At 41.4% G+C, this 20,429-nt stretch overlaps 1 protein-coding gene and 1 long non-coding RNA gene across 3 annotated transcripts; one reads left to right on the top strand and one right to left on the bottom strand.

The window, feature by feature from the left end:
• Positions 1 to 80: 80 nt before the first annotated feature.
• tnfaip8l1 (tumor necrosis factor, alpha-induced protein 8-like 1) lies at positions 81 to 16,453 on the top strand. 2 transcript variants are annotated; one of them, XM_039811911.1, is made up of 3 exons: positions 81 to 416; positions 11,168 to 11,447; positions 13,263 to 16,453. In XM_039811911.1, the coding sequence occupies exons 2-3, from the start codon at positions 11,176 to 11,178 to the stop codon at positions 13,549 to 13,551; spliced, it is 561 nt and encodes a 186-aa protein (XP_039667845.1). In that variant the 5' UTR covers positions 81 to 416; positions 11,168 to 11,175; the 3' UTR covers positions 13,552 to 16,453. The 2 variants fall into 2 exon arrangements, with proteins under 2 accessions (XP_039667845.1, XP_039667844.1); XM_039811910.1 differs by having other exon boundaries at positions 86 to 427.
• LOC120565853 lies at positions 7,907 to 10,595 on the bottom strand. Its single transcript, XR_005640295.1, has 3 exons — positions 10,428 to 10,595; positions 8,224 to 8,387; positions 7,907 to 7,974 (listed from the first exon to the last, which is right to left on the bottom strand). It is a non-coding gene; the product is annotated as an uncharacterized LOC120565853 (long non-coding RNA).
• Positions 16,454 to 20,429: the final 3,976 nt, after the last annotated feature.

The raw sequence follows: 20,429 nt of genomic DNA on the forward strand, positions 1-20,429 counted from the left end.
GATTGGGTTGGTCCACTCCCTTGTTGCTCCTTCATTGGCCAAAGCCAACATCAATCTAGTTATTTCCAAGTCCCCCCTCAAGTTTGAAACTTTTTTTTTTTACGAGTAGGAGGAGGACTCGGGTTACAAATAACTCTTGTAACCGATCTCACTGCAGCCGAGAGAAGAAAACACTCTTTCAATTATTTACACATCTGTGTCTGATACCCCGGTTACAAACTTACAGAACAAGAAGGAGCTGCGAGGGGAGGACGGGTTTCTTTATCGCACAAACAGCGGAGCTCCAACAAAACAAGCGAACAAACAAAACATGCTGTGAATGGACTTTTCCCTGCGCTGCCAGGATGAAGACTTGAGATATTTAGTTCAGATTAACTTGTCATCTCGTTGGCTGACCACTCCTGTGTCCCGCTGAGGTGAGAGAAAGGTAAATCCATGTCGCTGGAACCGGTCATTTAAACGGTCGAGCAGTTTTTAATGAAACATCTCATAAACACACAATAACGGTCACCTATTATCAGAGGCCTGTGGTAAAATCACACCCAGTTTTTTTGGCCGTTAAATTGTTTACTGTTGTCAGCATTAGAGCAGCATTTTCACGGTCAGCGGGCTAATATGAACTTAATGAAACTCGTTTTGTTGGCCAGGTCACTTGTCTTTCTGTGTGGTATTTTCTGCTACGAAGTTAGCGGAAGTAACGGTCCGTCATATCAGGACGTGATTCAAATATAGCCTTTTGATTATTAACAATCTCAGAGTTCATTGGCTGGTCGTTTTGTTAGTTAGGCTATTTATAGGAAAAGAATGCTTTTTATTAGCAACTATCCTGCATATTATTGATATTATTTGAAGACAAATTGAGGAACTGTGTCACTCATGAATTAAGGAGTTTTAGGCCATCATGTGGATGACGATGAAGATTACTAAGCCGGTTTATTATTTATTCATAAATAGTGAAAAACATTGCAGAATATATGACCATATTTGGTGTGACGTAAAACCAATGGTTGGAAAATTGGATAGACTTTTGTGTGGCTTTGGACCATACATATTCCTCCATTTATGTATTTATTTATATCTATCTATCTATCTATCTATCTATATATCTCTGTCTCCTATATTGTCCATGTAGAAATTGGAGAAAAGATAATACAATCTGTAGAGCACTATAGCCTACAGAGAATATATAGCTTGGCCAATTGAAACTATATGCTTAACATTCCTGGTGAGGGTACATGCTTTACCATCTCACAAGAGATTGAGTAAATGGGGCAGAACAAGAAAAAAAAGAGATAAAGAAAATGCTTTGTCCCTGCTAGTTTAAACACTTAATAAGCCTCTTTGTAGTTCCAGTGTAATCCACTGCATATCTAGACTGAGACTAAAAAAGGGGAAGACATATGTTTTGCAAACACTGATATGTTTTGTAACACATTGCTGTGTTTACGTTGTAAAGCTTCGCTCCAGAACAAGGTTCAGGGTGTGGATGAATAGCTTCACTGTGCAGCCAGGGCTCTGGCAGGTAGCAGCACACATTATCATGCACAGCCTCAACAGACATGTCAAATGAATTATGGCCTTGGATCAGGACTTGGAGTTGCCTCTCTTCTTGCATTAGCTGTATTAGTGGTGAAATGATTTGGTGTTTTTCGACCTACTCTGTTTTAGTTGCCGAGGCATCCTTGTGTCTTTGTTGTTGGTAGCAATAGCTGACAACCACTGAGCTGAGGCAGGGCCAAAATCATTATCACAGAATAACTGCAGGACTTTATTTCAACATCTGTATAATTGTATCAGCAGAATATAACTAAATAAGCTAGAACTCTCATGATTAGTCAATACTAGGGTGGCAGTAAATTAATCAGCTATTTTGATTATTGATTCATTGTTTAAGTCATTATTTCAAGCAAAATGCCAAATTTTTCCTCTTTCCAGCTTCTGGGTTGCAAGGATTTGCTGATTTTCTCTAATCTCATCATACTTTGCATATGTTTGGGTTTCATATGATCAGATAATTGTCTTTATAGGCTTTTTTTGCACTATTCGCTGATATTCTTTAGGCTAACACCATAGTTCCCAACCTATTTGGCATGTGACCCCTTCAAAAGAAGCAATATCTTTGTTGTAAATTAAATTCTTTGGGATTTAGACTGCTGATTGGACAAAACAAACAACCCGAAGGTACCAAGTTAAGCTTAGGGGAATCATCATGAGCATTTTTGACTATTTTCATTTTCTACTCGATAATGAAAACTATCATTATTTACAGCCCTTAAATAATCAAATTGATGTCCATTGCTTTGGAAGGCTTGAAGATATAGTGAAAATGAAATCCAGTACAAAGAAGTTCATTGAAAGGCCTTTTTGTTTTAGATTTCATCCATGACTAGTTTTAATGAGTATTTGCTTTTCATCATTAATCATAGCTTAGTCTTTCACAACAGCTTTATTATTGTTTCAGCACAATGTGATTCTGAAAGACAAGAAATAACAATGATATATGATAATTGCCAGTCAATAGCGGGATTAAGCAAATGCTGGTGAGCCTCGTCTATGTATATTTTAGTGTAACTGTATCTGTGCAGATCCCCTCCTCCGGGTGTCTTTTAGAATAGGACAATACAGTCACGTTGCCAGGCGTCCTCCTTGCAGTGTTATTAAAGGCAGAGCTTGAAATTGCAGCAGTAATGCTAGAGACACTGTGGTTCCTGCTGAGGAGAATCCATGGTAACTCATTGACAAGACAAGAGAGGTGTTTGACCTGCTTTTACTAGGCTGCAAAGTTCAGCCGAGCACGCAGGTGGCCTCCAGTTTCCCTGGAAACCCGAAACACTGAGTATGTGGCCTTGTCTGATAGCAGAGCCGCATGACTTGCAGATATCATGGCATTGTTTGAAATGGAGAGAGTGAGGGATGGCTATATCTGCCTATAGGTCGGACTCATTTGAGGTCCCACTTGAGTCATCTATTAGTCCCAGTCTTGTCCTCTCATATTGGTCCGCCTTCTGTTTTCACTGATCTCCATCCCTGCTGTACTTACAGCCAAGCACTTTTTGCCACTCCATTGCATGTCGAGTTAACAAATGATGCTCGCCTGAGGCTTGAGGTGAAGAAAATTACTTATAATGTGCCCCGCTCTTATGGTGGCCTTAATTAAAATGTCATAGGCCCAGACATCAGTCATAGCTCAAGCACCAGTTAGCACCTTGATTATGTCTTGCATTATGTGCAGCGCCGTTAAGATGCTAATTATATTGCAAATAATATGTAATTAAACCTGGGACATAGCGCTCAAAGTGAACTTCTGTGATAGTGGACTGCTTTTCTTTTTATTCATTATTAACCTTCTTTTTTTCACAGATGTGTTATTCCAAATCAGCTCAGTTGTAGCCATAAAACAACTACCCACTTCTGAATTCTAACGCTTGAACAAATGTTGTCAGTGACTGTTGTGTTGGCCCTCGGGCTGAGCAGCAGCTACTGTATTCCCAGCCTAATTAAACATGCGTAACACTGACTGATGTTCCTAAATTAACTTTATCCGCTCACAGTCACCGTCTCTTACTGTACGTGCTGGCAGTCCACCCTTTATCCCGATCCCTCATCTCTGCCCCAACCTGTTGCACTGCAGACTCCTCTTAGCCTCCGGTCTATTTTAGTCCAAATCGGCAGACTGAATTATTAATCCTCGATCCATTATATGCTGATGTGTTAATTATTAATTGTTCAGCGGGCTCTGGCAGATCTGAGAAAACTGTTAAAAAAGGGTAGGGGGGCCTAGTGTCTGAGCGAAAGGCACTGATTGCCTCGTTTCTCAGTAGATCTTCACAGATGATGACTGTGTGGGAGGATGAGAAAGTGACAGCACATACAAAGATCTACTTCATCCAAAGCATGCATGTAGTGTGTTTGCATCTGTTGTGTATCTGTTGATGTATGTCTATGTATGTGGCGTAATTATGGCTCTCATGTCAGAGCTGCTGAACCAGATGTGTGTGTACAAAAGAGACCATTACGCAGACACACACACGCCTGCCATACACAATTGTTAACACGCAGCACCGGCTCTCTTATCAGCAGAGTCAGCACCTCCTCTGTTATGCAACATCTCAAATGAAGAGTGAGACAAACACTACAAAACTTGATGAAAGATGAAACTGCAGCGTTCTCTTGTCCTGAACTCCTGCTGTTGATTCCCTAACAGTGGAGTGGTTCCAGTAGCTCATTTGAGTGGTTACTTGTCCTGTCTGAACACAAAGCACGGATGTGCCTTATATAACAGCCCAGATTGTCTATTGTTTCTCCAAGTGGAGACAGAGTATACTGTATCATACAGCTGGGGAGAATCTGTGGAGAAACAAGTTTTCTGATTCAAGATTTCCCAATAAGAATACATTTTAATGACATCCGTAATGCCTTGGGTCATGATCATGGAGCTTTTTCAGACTTTCTCTCAGGGGTCCGCAGTTTTGTTTTTTGTTTTTTTTTTGTGCAGTATTCTGAGGCACTTTTATTCAAACTGGCATAGGAAAAGATAGGGTTATAATGGTTTCTTAGACATCATAGTTGGCTGTTTTCTATTCACCTTTTACTCATGGTAGTTTTACCAAAAGGCAGCAAAGCAAATACAAATGTTCAGAGAGTGTACACAGTACAACATTATCCAATCCAGTTCAACAGCTCTGCAATAAATACTACCTTTACAACGTTTATCATTTTGTCATTAGCTGCCACCGTGTCAGAGAGGTGTTGATTGAATGTTTCCTTGAAATGTATTTAGAAAGTGTTTTATATTAGAGCTGAATTGATAGTTAATCGACAGAAAAATAATTCGTATCTACGTGTTTTTGATAATCGATTAATCGTTTAACAAATTTTTTCAATCAAACAAGTTCTTAGTTCCTGCTTCTCAAATGAAAGGATTTGCTGCTCACCTTTTTGTAATATGTGATAGTAAACTGAAAATCTTTCGGTTTTCGACAGTTGCTCTGATAAAATAATTACGCTTCTGAATGTTGACATATGTTCAGTACACAGCAGAAAAAAGATTACTGTGAAACATCAGAGGTAATCACGAACACGCATTATGTTGAGGGCTTATTATAGGGTTGTTTGTGTTGTGTGGTGCATGATTGTGGTGAGATTTGCACTATTCATAGTAATTCGTTTAGTTTTTGCCAGTTTAATGCTTTTAAAATATAATTGTTTTGGTATTTTGCATTTTATTAAACACCAGCAGCAGGAAACAGGACAGAGGAGTTAGGAAGGAGTAGAGGGTGAAGGAGGACAAATGGTAAAGGTCATCGACCATGATAATTTATGCTTTTGAAAATGTAAAGGACTAAAAATTGGGGGGGGTGTAATAATTACACTTCTGAATGTTGACATTTGTTCAGTACACAGCGGGAAAAAAGATTACTGTGAAACATCGGAGGTAATCACGGACACACATTATGTTGAGGGCATATTATAAGGTTATTTGCGTTGTATGGTGCATGCTTGTGTTGAGATTTAGATCTGTTGAGAAAGATAGAGTGGTAAATCCCTAGAAATACAGTGCTGTTCTGAGTAATCAGTTCCTTCCTATAGGAGTGAAGATTTTCTCTGCTGATGGAGTCGTCTCTGTCAGGGTCACAGAGCCCCAATCCATGTGACTGCTCATCCCTGAAGAATATGAAAGTCGTGACATTTTCTGCTGCCATCAACCAATCACTTTTAGACAAAGTGTCATGGAAAGTTCTACAATCTCTGCCAAAGCTTTTTTAGCAACTTGTGGTGGCCAAGCAGTGTCAAAACGCATTCTTCATTGGTTTTCTTTATGCTGGCTGTTATCAGCACCCACCAAGCTGTCAAGATTGGCAGCAGGTATAACAGTGGTGATATTTTAGGTGCTGTGGCCTCTTCTTCTTCATGCGCCTTGATGAGATGCGTTAGAGTGGGCGGGAGCCACAGGTGTATCCGATTTCTGGCTCTTTCTTACCTGTCACACCTCAGCTTTGGTTTGACTGACAAGTGAGTGCAGTCGATGCCGAGGTTGCATCCTGGATCCTGCTCAATGCCCCCTTTTGGAATACCAATGCCACGCTCACATCATGTTGAATTAAATCTAAATTTGAGCAACCAGAAGAAAACAAAATGTTCATCTCAAGTAGCATGTGTGGAATCTTTTGGTACTATCCTGTAGATTTCTCCTTTTTGGTTTTATTTATTGGTAAGTAAGTAAGTATAGAGACGACAAATACTGCAGCTAGTCCAGTCAAACATTCACTATTTTCATTTTTTCTGTTTTATATCCGTATAATTTCAATATCTTTGGGTTTGGAACTGTTTGTTTGACAAAAGAAGCATTTTGAAATTGTCTTCTTGGGTTCTTTCAGTCAGTCTTTACAGCCCTTGTTCAATGCATCAGTCTCGAAGGTCTCGGTAACGGCCACATTGTGAAAACACTGAAATGAAAACGATAGCCAGTAGGAGTTTTCATCCCACTTGTTCCCCTTCCCCCAAATGAATTAAGAAAGGCTGTTGGCTGAAGTGTCCCCAATGCAGACATCAGCTTTACCTGCCCTGAAACTCAAAGAGGTAAAGCAAATTAAAGCCACATATGCAGCTTCACCTGACCCAGCTTCAAAAATCCTCCAAGGACTAGAGACAGAGGACAGGTTGGTTATGTTTTCGTCATCGCAGCCTCTTTTTGCCTCGATCCCTCAGTCAGGTTGTCACACAGGGCTGACAAGGCTGTCTGCACCTGCTGGAAGGCGTGAGCGTCCCTGGGTATATTACCCAGACTCCCTCACTGTCATGAGACATCCATCCAACACTGTGTTGTAGGTTCTGGTTTCATTTCCATGAGTCATGTTTGCTGAGCTTTAGCCCGCTCGTCTTTGTGAGTGAATGTTTGCTTGTTCTGAGCAAGTTGATTATTTTGTAGCTTGTCTAACTGCTGTAATTATGCTGAGGGGCTGTTGGCTGCTGCAATCTGTCTTTGTTTTTAATTTCCTTTTCAGCTGCTCAAACCAGATCTTTCAGTAATGTGTGCAGATATACGTTTGCGTGATTTCTGTATGCAGCGATGGCTGTGGCTTGTGTATTTTGCAACAACACTCAGCAGTTTTTGCTGCTGTCATGTCTTGTTCCGCCTTAAATCCGTTAAAGTTTTGCCTCTATAAATACTATGGAGATGCTGTGTCAGTGTTGGCCAGGCTGTCCCTGGACACCAGACTTCACAGGCCATTTAAATCTGGCAGTAACCACTCTCATGCTGCAAAGTCACAGAAAAAAGATTCCTTGATTGAAAACCTTTTCATCACTCCAAGCACTTCTTCCCTGAGGACCTTTTTTCATGAGGCCTTTCATTTTCTTGTTTTGGGGAAATGGAGGGGGAGAGTAAGGATCTCCCTCCATCCTTAAGAGAAGAGCGTTAGTCGGCAGGCTACACAGAGTTGTGATTGGCTCCGGTTTGCGACAAGAGTGGACTTTAATGAGCAATATGAAATCGGCCTCCAATCTGACAAAGAGGTTGCCTTTCTTACTGTGCCTGTTATCCTGTTGCTCTTTTCTAAACTATTAAACGCCCATCAGCAAGGGCACAGAGAGGAAGAGAGGGAGGTAAATGCAGACTAGTAGTTCCCAGCGAAGTGGACTGCACAGAGTGTTCAGCCATGTAAAGTAAGATTCCAAACAGTAGGGAGCAAAAACGCTCAGTTCAAAGGGAACTGTGAACGGTTCATCAGTTTGCGTGAAGTTGACAAGCAAGATTACCCATCAGTCATTGTGCCTCGATGGAATGACACCGTACATCTTGTAAATTAATCAAATCACATTTATTCTAAAGTTACATATTACAATAGAATAAGTTTTGTAATTATTACAAATTTAATATAATTTTTTTTCTTCTTTTCAATAGTGCAGAGTTTCCACAGTAGCAGCATCGTTGCAGGGTGTTCCAAATGGAGGAATTTTGTCGATGGGCATTCCCTGAACAGGGAGAAGGGAGCAGGGAGTACTGTTAATGTACACTGTGGAACAAAACATCAACCTGTCATTTATTAATATGTATATGTGTCTAAATGACATATAAACATCTTTTCCTATTCTATTTTGCCTGGAAACGCTTCCAACACGCATGTGTGTCGCGTGAAAAATAGGCGTTGGTTCTATTTCTAGCAGGCACGCGTTTTCGGCCCGGCTCAAGGCGAGCCATGCAGGTAGTGTGTAAGCTCTAACCTGTTAACATTCTCCTTGTTATCCATTTCACACACATTGCATCACAGCAGGATTTTCTGTAACAGGGGCAGCATGGCAAGTTACAATCATGGTGAATCGGTCGATGCAGATCTGCCAGTGATTGTTGATCAGCACAGCCAGAAGCCCGATTAAACGTCCAGCACCTGCACAGAGAGAGGGAGTAAAACTAGATTCAGCATGAGACAGTATATAAATGACCTCTCATTCAACACCTACATTTTCCCCGGTGTTTCAGGATTGATATGTAGCACCCCACCGCCCTTTCTCCCCTCCATCTCTGTGCCTCTGTCTTTGCTCTCCCTCTCCTCATGTGTCTCCTCCCTGGGAAGCATCCTGCTGACACTCTCCAAGGAGTCTTATTGATATTCTTAGAGAGGCATAGAGAGAGAATGAAAGTCACACACTGTAGCAGCAGACGCACTGCCTTCTAGTATCAATAGTAAAAATCACCTGGCAGGGATGTGTCACCGTTCATTTTGTCTGTTGCACTAATAGAAAATCTCCTGCTTTGGATTTTTATTATTCTCATGCACGTGGAAAGGCAGTTTGCCAATCATGCAGATTTTCAGTTAAGCTTTAGGGATACTTGCATGTGGAGGAGAATAAACCCCTATTGTGATGTGAATGGGACATTAAATATAATTTTCAGTTGCCAATTAGGCTACATTTAGCAAGTCAGTGACAGGGAGATGTATTAGGGGAAATCTGACTGTTTTTTCCCCTGAGGTGAAGAAATGTTTTCCTTATTAGCATGAATATTATCTTGATTCCTGAGAGGCAACACAATGGGTATTGGTATTGTTTAAAAATGTTTTTAATACTGGTGCTGATTCAACACTTGATGTTTGGGATGGATACCAAAACAATACTTTGCTTACTATGAGGAATATAAACGTGTTTTGCCCATAGAGCATGCATGCAAATAAATAATAATAATTAATTGGGAAGAAATTACATCTAAACTCTGACGTTTTACGTGTAGTTTACATCTATAAAATTCTACGGGCAATATTGGGAAAAATCACTTCCTAAGTTTAAGATTTGCTGCTTTTTTCTTTTGTTGTATCATCATACAATGACTATCTTTGGGTTTTAAACTGTTTGTCGAACAAAGCAGGCAATTTGAAGTAGTGCTGTCAAACGATTTAAAATATTTAATCGCATTAACGTCATAGTTAACTCTCAATTAATCGCAATTAATTGCACATTTTTATCTATTCTAAATGTCCCTTGATTTCTTTTTGTCCCATTATGTTTTTGTTTTTTTTCTCATTTTAATGCTCTTATCAACATGGAAAAGTGGATTGGCTTGCTTTGTGCTTTTGTCGCTTGGCTTTGACGAGGGGGCGGAGAATTCGCATCAGCTGTGTGCTTGGTCATCAAGTGTTATTTCAGACTGGACGTGCTGCGATGATCAGTTCACAACAACAAAACGCACCGATCACTTTGGTCTTGTCAATGGAACCATTTGAACTTTCCATTCAGAATCTTATTGTCATCCATTTCGGCGTCTCGTGCTTGCCATCCCCTCAGAACGTAACGTTAGCCTACTACTATTTGGCCGGCTCGCAAGCCCAAACAAGTGTGTGCAGCGTGTTTTGTTTCCGGTCTAGCTAGATCCGGTGTGGTGTTGTTTTTCTAACGTTACTAGTTGTTGCAACAGCATGTGAAAAAAAACTACAAAGTTTGCTAGGCCAAAAAGAACGTTAATCTCACAACACCGTTAAAATGGGTTTGCGATAATGCCGTTAATAACGCATTTAACTGACAGCACTAATTTGAAGTCATCACCTTGGGCTCTGGTAAATTGTAACAGGCATTTTCTGACATTTTATAATCAATGTTAATGATACATAGTTGCAGCCATATTTCATAATCTAGGAAATTGTTTTATAATAAAACTAGTTTTTAGTTGTTTTTGTATAATTGTGTAAGAATACATTTTTGAAAACAGTGACCATGTCTTATCAAAAATAGACGTCCTAGCCCCCCCCTCCCCCGCCCGCCCGCCCCCTCTCTTTATCCTCATTCATTCCACCTGCGCTGGCAATGGAGGGCAGTTGTGGAAAGCAGCTTTTTGTTGTCTGTTTACAGAAAAAGCTGCTTTTGAAATCTGTGAAGGTTAGAGAGGGAGTGAGAGGAAAATAGATTAATTTTGTTCTTCAAAAACTGTATGTACAAACCTGAAGTAGTGACCTGCAGAGCCCATTGAGACGCGGCTGGTGAAATGATCAGGCGTGCTGTGTGGACCTGCCTCATTTGATAGGAGACATCAGAGGGGGTGTGAAAGCCGGCGGCCCTTGTGACCTCCGCTATTCATGAGCCTCCATCATGGGGGCAGCCTTTCACTGAGGCACTCTGCTTTAGAACACAAACACACACTCAAATAACATCATACATAAATAAAGCAACACACGTGCAGTGAATGAGTTGGCGCTGTCTGTGTCACCTTCACACACACGCGAACACACCTTGTTCTCTGAATTCATTCAGCAGATAAGACGTCCAGATTACATTGTCTGCTTTGCGTGGTCGTGCTGTGACTGACTTTACTCTTGCACACGTAGTGACACATTCTTCTCTAACTACCTTGTAGGCTCCGAGCCAGAGGGTTGCTGGGTCTAATTTGACAGCTGCCAAGGCTCATTATCTCATAAAGGCGACCGTTTTTGGCCCTGCAGTTTAAATCGTGTTAGTGTAGATGTTATTTGCAATAACCTCACACATGGCAGGCTATCTGCTTGTTTTGTTTGGCCCTTCTTGCTTTAGAGATGAGAAAGTCTGGGCTGCCAACGGTTCATATCACCGGTTTAAAAAAAGAGAGGAAACAACCATGTTTTTCATCATTTGGAAAAGGAAATATGTCCACTCATTACATGCATAACCATTTAACTAAAATGTTTTTTTTCTCATCTTGACCCAGACTTGACCATGGACTCCTTCAGCACCAAGAGCTTAGCCCTGCAGGCGCAGAAGAAGCTGATGAGCAAGATGGCCACCAAGAGCATGGCCAACCTCTTCATCGATGACACCAGCAGCGAAGTGTTGGACGAGCTCTACCGTGTCACCAAGGAGTACACCCGCAACCGCAAAGAGTCGCAGAAGATCATCAAGAACTTGATCAAGATGGTGGTGAAGCTGGGAGTGCTCTACAGAAACAACCAGTTCAACAGTGAGGAGCTGATCCTGGTGGAGAACTTCAGGTAGGCAGCAAGAGCCGTTAAAGGAATATTTCAACGTTTTGGAAAAAGCACTGTTTTCGAGAGTTGATGAGAAAAATGATACTACTCTCATGTCGTTGCGTTAAAGCTGCAGTGGGTAGAATGTGGAATAATGGCAGAATTTGAGGTAGAGTAAGACCCCTTCCTGCAGCTCTCCCTCTCCCCTCTTTGCCGCACGGGCAATGCATGCACAGAACAGCCAATAGGATCTCTCTCTCTCTCTCTCTCTCTCTCTCTCTCTCTCTCTCTCTCTCTCTCTCTCTCTCTCTCTCTCTCTCTCTCTCAAATGACCTGTGATTGGCTAAAGTCTCCTTTGATGGCTAGACTTTCTGAAGCCTTTAAAACAAAGCCAATAGTAGGTGCAGAAGTCTAGTTCTCTTTAAAGCCCGAGACACACCAAGCCGATAATCGGCCGTGGGACAGTCTGGCGAGGTCAGTGACTCGAGTCTGTTCGGTGTGTCCCGTGCCGTCGTCCGTCTGAGAGGCTGTCGGTCTTCATTTTGGCCGACCTGACATGTTCAGTCGGCGGCAGGGCAGTCGGGACTCACCCGGAAATGGCGAGCGGAATGAGCGTGACTAGAGTCTCTCAAAATCTGACGAAAAAATCTTTTAAACTGACCTTTTGTTGAACTGAAATGAAGACAGATTCAGCAACTGCATGGCCTATTTCTCGCTTAAAATGTTTTCAGAAACATGTTTCAGTGAACTATTTTAGTACAATATGAGATCGTATTCTGAACGAGCCGCCATGAAGGTCTGGCTTTGAATTTCCGGAGAAAACAAACCCATGTGACGCGTCCGTCCAATCAGCTGCCGGTTTTCATTTCTTGGGCAACAATACAGAGTAGCGCCACCTGCTGCTATGGAGACGTATTACGTTTCTCAAGTCTGTGTCGCCTCAGTGTGTTCCGAGGCAGTTTTTTGGACCTCGGGGACCTGACTGATCATTCCTACTGGCTTTTCTGTTGATGGTCGGCCGTCTGGTTGGTATGTCTCGGCTATAAATCTACATGAATTACAATATGCTGAAAGATTATTATGGACGTTTTGCCCAACAACGGAAAAAAATGAAGTGCCTACCACAACTTTATATGCAGAGCAAAAGGCAGGTAGCGATTAGCTTAGCATAGCATAGCTCTGTTCAAAGTAAAAAAATACGGCTACCAACACTAAAGCTTATTTTGTTAATTTGATATGTACACAAATACACAAAAAATACAATTTGTGGTTGGAGGAATTTACATGCTGGATCTCTTGACAGATAACATGTTATCAATCCGCCCAGGATTTCTGTGCAGTGTCTAGACATGAGGGAAGTATCAATTTTCTCATTTAATATTTGGAAAGAAAGAAAATAAGTGTATTTCCCAAAATGTTTGAATTAAGAGCTTTTGTCACATCCTGCCATACATTTAAATATTGTTATATTGTGTATCAGTAGGTGACAAAACTTGAGAAACAACAATGAGTTCTGGTTGAGAGCTTCAACTGGGGATAACTGCAGTTCAAGTACATTTTTGTGTGCTGATGGAAGCAAATTAAGGAAATTGACTTTTACATCAGTTGATATATTTTCCACTAAAATAGTAAAACTCCGCTTGGAGGCATGTGGAGCTGACATAAGTGCACAGTATGGATAATGTGGATTATATCAGCATGGAGATGCATTGCTGTGAAGGACAACACTATAGCTGAAACTTTTCTGAAGAATATCATAAGACAGCAGTTTCTATTTTTACTCCCTTCTGCTGCTCCAGTCAGAATTAGAAACTGACAGCCTCTCTTGTCGTCTCACAGGAAGAAAGTCCACACTCTGGCCATGACGGCGGTCAGTTTCCACCAGATTGAGTTCACCTTTGACCGGCGCGTCATGAGCGCTATTTTGAATGATTGCCGTGAGCTGCTGCACCAGGCCATCAAACGCCACCTGACAGCCAAGAGCCACTCGCGAGTCAACCACGTGTTCAATCACTTCGCTGACTGTGACTTCCTGGCGTGTCTCTACGGGCCCTCGGATGTTTACCGTGCCCACCTGCAGAGGATCTGTAACGGGGTCAACAAGATGCTTGATGAAGGGAACCTCTGACCTCCACTGGCCTCGTCATCAGGCACCTTCACCTCTAGTCACCCCTCATGTACCATCTTGCAATATTTCTTTTTAAGGTGACATGAACGTTTATGTTTTCCATTTGTTGCTTTATGTTTGTGTGCCTTTTTTAGCCATTACTGTAACACTGAAAGAATCTCGGCTAGTTAGTCCAAAGTCTGTTTCTTCTCCAGTCTGACTTTTTGTTATTTCACAGTAAACCCAGCAGATGTTTTATTTTATTATTTTTATTGAATTTAAAACTTCATGCTCTTATCAGTATATATTTAGGGATAGGAGCCTTGACAACTGTGCCTTGAAAAAACATTTTTGTCTTCATTCCAAGGGCACTATGCTTGCTCTTTCAAAAAGACATGAATCAGGCACATGCCTTCAGTCATATCTCTATGAGGAGCTTTTAATGGACCAAAATGGTTTTGGGGGCACCAGGAGAGGTGAAAAAAAAGAAGTGAATTTCCATCTTTTCCAAATACCCAAGGACATAAAGAAGTGATATTTTGTTTGTTTTTTCCAAAAGTAGTATTGCACTCAATTCTGAACAAGCGCTGTACTGTACTTTCCTGCAATAATGAAACCATGTGAAAAACTGCAGTTGAGTAATCCTGCTTAGCCTGCATTTTACAGCTTTCACCATAATGCACTGAACTCCACTTTGTAGAGAGGCCAGGCCTTTTGTTAGAAGGCACCTATAAACCCAGTTTTTACTTTTTATAGTCTGGTTTATAGCCACGACAACAAAGACGACATATTTGGGTCATAGGGGGACCATAAACATGAAGGAATTTGATTGTGCTGTGTATTGTTAAATGTGTTGCAGGCTATATGCTCATCTGCTCAGCAAACTTCAAGATTGTGTCTATAAATGTCATAATCACAGCAGGGAAGTAGCACAATGTGGCACCAGCTGCAAAGGTTGCTCTGGAATTTTTTCAGAGCGGAATAAAGCGCGATCACGGTTGAAGTCATAATAGATGTTGGAGCCCAGGGTCAGTTGTGTTTCAGATTTACCGGTATTGCCTCAGGTTTATCCAAAAAGCACTAAAACTCTGGTTTGAATTCTGACAGATTTGAACTAAAACGACTCCCTATGAGCAGTCAGATGAAAGCCTGGATGAAAAACTGCAGCTCTGTCTATGAAAAGGGCCAGGCAGGGTATAGAGATTAGAGCAGAGACAAACACAGTACCTGATTGTACTCTCCCACTGCAATTACAGTTCCGCACTCTGGGGTGGCATAATGGCCCGGAGCCTGCCTCTGTCGAGCAGCCACTCCATTTTACCACACAGCAGCCAATGTGATGGAGATAACCATCTCTGTTTGCGCAATGCAAGTCCTTTTAATGGAGTGAAAAATGTTGTTGTTGTTGCTTCCTAATAAAGGAGAATATGAATAGTTACTACTATACCTCCCATCCGAACCTCACAGAATAGCTGTTTTTCCTTTTTGTCTATGTGTTTTTGTATCGCTGAGCCTTTCTGGGAGATTGTTTTGTGCTGCGGACTCATTTTGTATTCTGTGTGAGAGTGTGAGTGTTTGTGTGCGTACCTGTGAGAGAATTGGAAATTGAGCCGTGTAATAAGCGCTGTGCTTTTCCAGATAGGATTGCTGAAACTTTAACTTCATCCACAGCAGCTCTGCCAAAGAAACAAAGAGCGATGTTCCTCAAAATGCAATCGTTCTTCCAGAGGAACATTTCAGATAAGAGTATGCACTTGATAATTATAACTCTGGTAACGATGATAATGAAGACAAAGCTGGTGGCTGGTGTGGTTTCGGCCCTTTTTTCTTTATTCACATTTTTTATTCTTAGATGACTTCCTGAGTATATTCTCTTTTGTTAGACCCAATTGACTCTCACTGCATCATTTTGGGATGCCTCGAAGTCAGTCATTTTCCCTAAATCCCCCCAAAGCAGTTGACTTTAATTCTCTTTGGATGCCATTTTCTCCAATCCCTCCACATCTCAGGGTTAGTTTGAATCTCCCTCGGTTTTAAATTCATGACACACTAAGTACAAATCGCCACGGATCTCTGCAACAGCCTCACTTATTTTACTAAGTCCCACAACTAAGCATACTTATCATGTTGCATTTCTACTATTGTAAATTGTGAATCATTTTTATTTTCACTTATGTACATATTGTTTTTGTGTCCCTGTATTGTATCCAGACGCAACAAATATAATACAATTTACTTTTTTTAAAGAATACATTTCTTGTCCTTTTTTGCTCCTCAATCAAGTACAGAGCATCTTCCCATCAGTATGTCGGATGGTGGAATTTTCCAGGCCAGATCAGAGGGTAATCTGACCATGTCTGACCTGGATTTAGTCGACCAAATCCCTTTCCTCCTGCTCCCGGCATTGTTAGGAAGCCATGAAAGCAAACACAAACCCATCTGACTGACAAACAATTGAACTTTGGGTCGTTTCTTTCCACTTCCTGCAGGCCCACGCCACGGTCAAAGGTAGAACAGGATATTAGTAAGATGGAAAGACTTCTTGCTTCTGTTTTTGGAAACCTCAACACTCAGCTGCAGTTTAATTTCAAGTGTTGCATGAGTACCACTCCCCCGGTTTGGGTTTAATCTATCATTAACTTTGCCACTTTTCAGACTTGGGAATGATAATTTGGTCTGTAGCACGTCTGCAGATCCTCCTGCAGCACAGCCTGAAAGGCTACTGCAGTACCAAGTGCCCAATTATCATCTAATGGTCATGCATTTTTTTTTTTTTTTTTGTGAATGCACCCTTGAGTTCAGAGAGTAATGCTATGACTAATCTGGGATGTGAGTACAGTCACGTCTTATTGTCTCTATGTGTACATCTATCTCTTCTTATTTGACTGCGATGTCAAATAAAGCAAAAACGTCCTGACCTCAACTTTAATGATTCATTTCTGCCCGTCTTTTATTTTAGGGTAGTTGTGTAAGATGTTAAAGCAGAATAAAAAAAGTATTTTTTGGGTGGGAGGGGTATAAAAGTTGAGAATTTCAGGATGCTTATTTTTTCCTTTCCAATGTCAGTGTGTCTCGCTCAAACTGAAAATTAAAAATTTGAAAATGACGATGTGATTATCACTGGATGTGACTGAGGGCTCTAATACATTTTGGTGAAGCTAGCCTCCACTGGGGCATAATTATCATTTCTACATAATGTAGTGACTACAAAGGAGCTGTCCTGCATCCTAAGAAGGAGAGAGCTGAAAAGAGGAAGTGTGCAGAGGACCCATTACTCTTTCCACTTGTGTTCAAGCACAAATTACTGAGCTATGATATGTGCTACAGACTTCTAACCTGAACTAAACAGTTTAGCTGAGCTATTGTAGCGTCCTACTTTACTTTAGAATCAATTATGATAAAGGTATGATTCTCTTGCTTAGCTGTGCACACGTCCAAGGACAAACCAAGCCAGACTTTCATGGTCCATCCCTGCAAGGATACAGGCAGTTGGTTTTGGCATTAACACTGCAAAGTCTGGCTGGCTTTCAATACGGGCGCAAACACCCTAATGTTTGAGTTCTGGGTGGTGCTACAAAACAAACTACAGGGCATTGTGTTCAAACAGCAGGCAATGCTCTGCACTCGTACAACATCATACAGTCCTATTTCTCATTTTCTTTTATCATTAATGCCAGCAAAAATGCTTTTCAGGCCTAACAGGACTGGGAATGCAGTCAAAAGATGAGTGGCACAAAAGAAGAAAATGATTCAGCTATTTCAACGATGATCACTTTATTGGACTTTTCAACCAACACCAGCAGAGAAATATGCATTTGTTGATTTTATACCACTGCATAATCAAGAAGTAGGTTTATATCCTGAAGCAGCAGATATTACGAAGTGAATTATTGCGCTAGTATAACCGAGGTTACCTACCGTATGTAAAACATTTTGTCACGTTTTGATTTAGTCACTACATTGTCTGTTTTTGTTTCTTATTTCTATGGAAATCTATGCATCGAGCCCAACGTCCCAATCTAGCAGTTACGTCCATGCTTTCTAAATCTTATTACAGTGTGTGCAGAGTGTTAAAGGAGGACCCCCTTTTACATGAGGTCTTTGCTGACCTTTCAAGCACTCCCAAAATTTCTCTCAACACCAATCTCATGTAGGTTACTGGTAACTGGCAGAGGTGCAGAGCAAGCGCTGCTTATTATGTATTACTTTGCTTTTGTAGTCCCTCCACATCGTTACTCATCCAGTATGCTTAAAGGTGCTCTTCCCTCTGGCAAGCATTGCTATGACAGTCAGCTTGGAAGTTATAAGTCTTTCAAAACTCTTTTACCCCTGTCTTCTTTCCCTTTTCTCTGTCTCTCTTTTACGCTTTCTTGGTGTCCCCACGTCTCTATCTCTTCCTCTTTCACTCTACTCCTCAGAGAGCACCTGACTGACGTGTTGTTTAAGGATGAAAAGCACGGCGGAGGGGAATCCAAAAGCAAACACAAAAATATACACAAGAGGACAGGAAAGACACTGCTGTACACACACACAAACACACACAGAGTGCCGAAGCCCTGAGGATTATCACCAGCGTGACACTGGACACTTCAGGGAAGACAGCATCTGCTCATTTCCATACTTAATACTGCAAAAAGAGAACATTGTGTTCTCAGGAAACTTCTCATTTCACTTTGTGTGAATACAGAGACAAATACATTGGTGTGAACACATATAATTGTCTCCAAACTACACATTTGTGCTGTCCAGGTGGCTATAGAAAGCTCCCAAGTGCCCACACGCATTCACACTGTGACTAAAAGCCATTTTGCACAGGACACTTTGACAGACCGGCGGTTCTTCGCCCTTCAAAGCACTACTTTTACATCTATCTTTTCCACCGAGTTATGTAAGGTGTTCAGTGATGTGCTCTCTCTCTCTCTCTCTCTCTCTCTCTCTCTCTCTCTCTCTCTCTCTCTCTCCCTCTCCCTCTCTGTCTCTGCCTGAAGAAATTCAACAAGGAAACTGTATCTGCAGTGGCAGTAAAGTTCAGGAGACACACATGCTGAAGTGTCCCAGCACACTCGCTCTGCTGCTTCTCGATGGGCAGTCTGCCTGTTACAGGACTCAAAACAAGTGAGGGAGTGCTACAGGAGGCGGCAGACAAGGTTACAAAGTGAGGCCATATGCTCTGTCTGTCGTCCCCCTACTCCCAACTGTTCCACCAATATTGAAAGCTACATGATGGTGACAAAAACCCCTCCTGTTTGAGATTCAGAAGAGGAGGACATGTTAAAAAAAACACTGCACCGAACTGAAAAGGAGAATTTCTCCTGCTGTAGATCAGTTTTGTCCTTCAATCACACACAGCACATTAATATAATGGATGGTATGATATAAAGGCAACCGGACTTGAGAGGCTGCGCGGCCAGACTGCATATGGACCAACTCTGACAGCTACTTATTATTCCACATTGACTTTAAAATGAGCAATGATTGTGTGTATTATGCCATGTTATTTATGGACCTTACAACGTGGGTGGCTAATTGGAGGGGAACCTTTAAGAAGCTGGAATTCAAGGTCTTGAACACACACACACACACACACACACACACACACACACATTCAGGTAGGGTTATATGTTTTCAAATGTAATCAATCACATATGGACAGTTGCCACCTTATTGGAAGGTTATTTAAATGCGTAGCCTCACAATACTTTGCCAAAATGAACAGGGAAGATTTTTTTCACTGTATCTCCAACAAAAGGTCAACTTGGTCCAGGGGTATATTTAGTTTAAGAAATAGGAGGATTTTCTCAACCCATAAAGTGACACTTAATTAACTAATTTGGAGATACATGGTTTTCATGGACAGTGACCTACATCATCTTCAACAATCAGGTCTGCACCAATACTGAACCAACCCTAGACAAAGCTTAGCTTTTGTTTAGCCTGTGTGTGTGTGTGTGTGTGTGTGTGTGTGTGTTAAATGATTAAACATTATTTCAAAGTGAAATACAGGTTGAAATCCTTATTATATAAAACCCTTTTAAACATTAACATGCACACACACATATAGATATGTATTCAGAGTTAAATCTTTAAATGCAACCCCACCATAGCATAGAAATAGACTTTGTGTGCATCAGCATGCCGTGAGGAAAAGGAAGGATTAATAGCCGCTCTATTACTTTCACTCTTGTTTTTTTTTAATCCAGACTAGTGGTCATTACTGGATGACAGCAGTCTGTCGACATGCAGGCAGGAATCTTCTTAGCCTGCAGATTACACCAAGCCTGTGTCTGTTTTCTCTCCCCCCACATACCTGTATGTCAGTGAATTAAGTCATATTTTAACAGGGCACTACCAGAGGAATAGATTGCTATGCTGACTAACAGAATGACAGATGCTTTGAGTACCTCACTGCTGAGTGACAGCAAACTGTCAGGGCTTTAGTGTGGCTGGGCTGCCGTCTTTTTATTTCGGATGCTGCCTGCCAGAAAGGGAGGGACCCATCCATGCAGGCGCAGTTGAGTGAAAAGACACCTAGGAGGCATCTTTGGGCTTGTCAGACACAAGAAATCTGATCCAGGCAGCCAAGAATGGGAATTTGAACGAGAAATCCGAAAATAGCAGCTGTCTCTGCATAATTGGAACAAATGGAAGTTGGATATGCGGCAGAAAATAAAACAAGAAAACAAGTTGGATGTAACTCGACACTTGCTGACAGTTACAATAATCTGGGGAGAGCCATGCCACAGGCAAGCTGTTGTTTGTAGCCGGGCAGCTTATAGTTTCTGTCAAACTGGTGCTGATCTTGGATGGTCGCAATTATGTGCCCCCCTACTATTCCTCTTCCATCCCTTCCTGCTGTCATCCTCCTCTACTCCTTTAAAACCCCTAAGCAGCATTTAATT

Source organism: Perca fluviatilis, chromosome 9 (genome assembly GCF_010015445.1).
Source record: "Perca fluviatilis chromosome 9, GENO_Pfluv_1.0, whole genome shotgun sequence".
NCBI classification, from domain to species: Eukaryota; Metazoa; Chordata; class Actinopteri; order Perciformes; family Percidae; genus Perca; species Perca fluviatilis.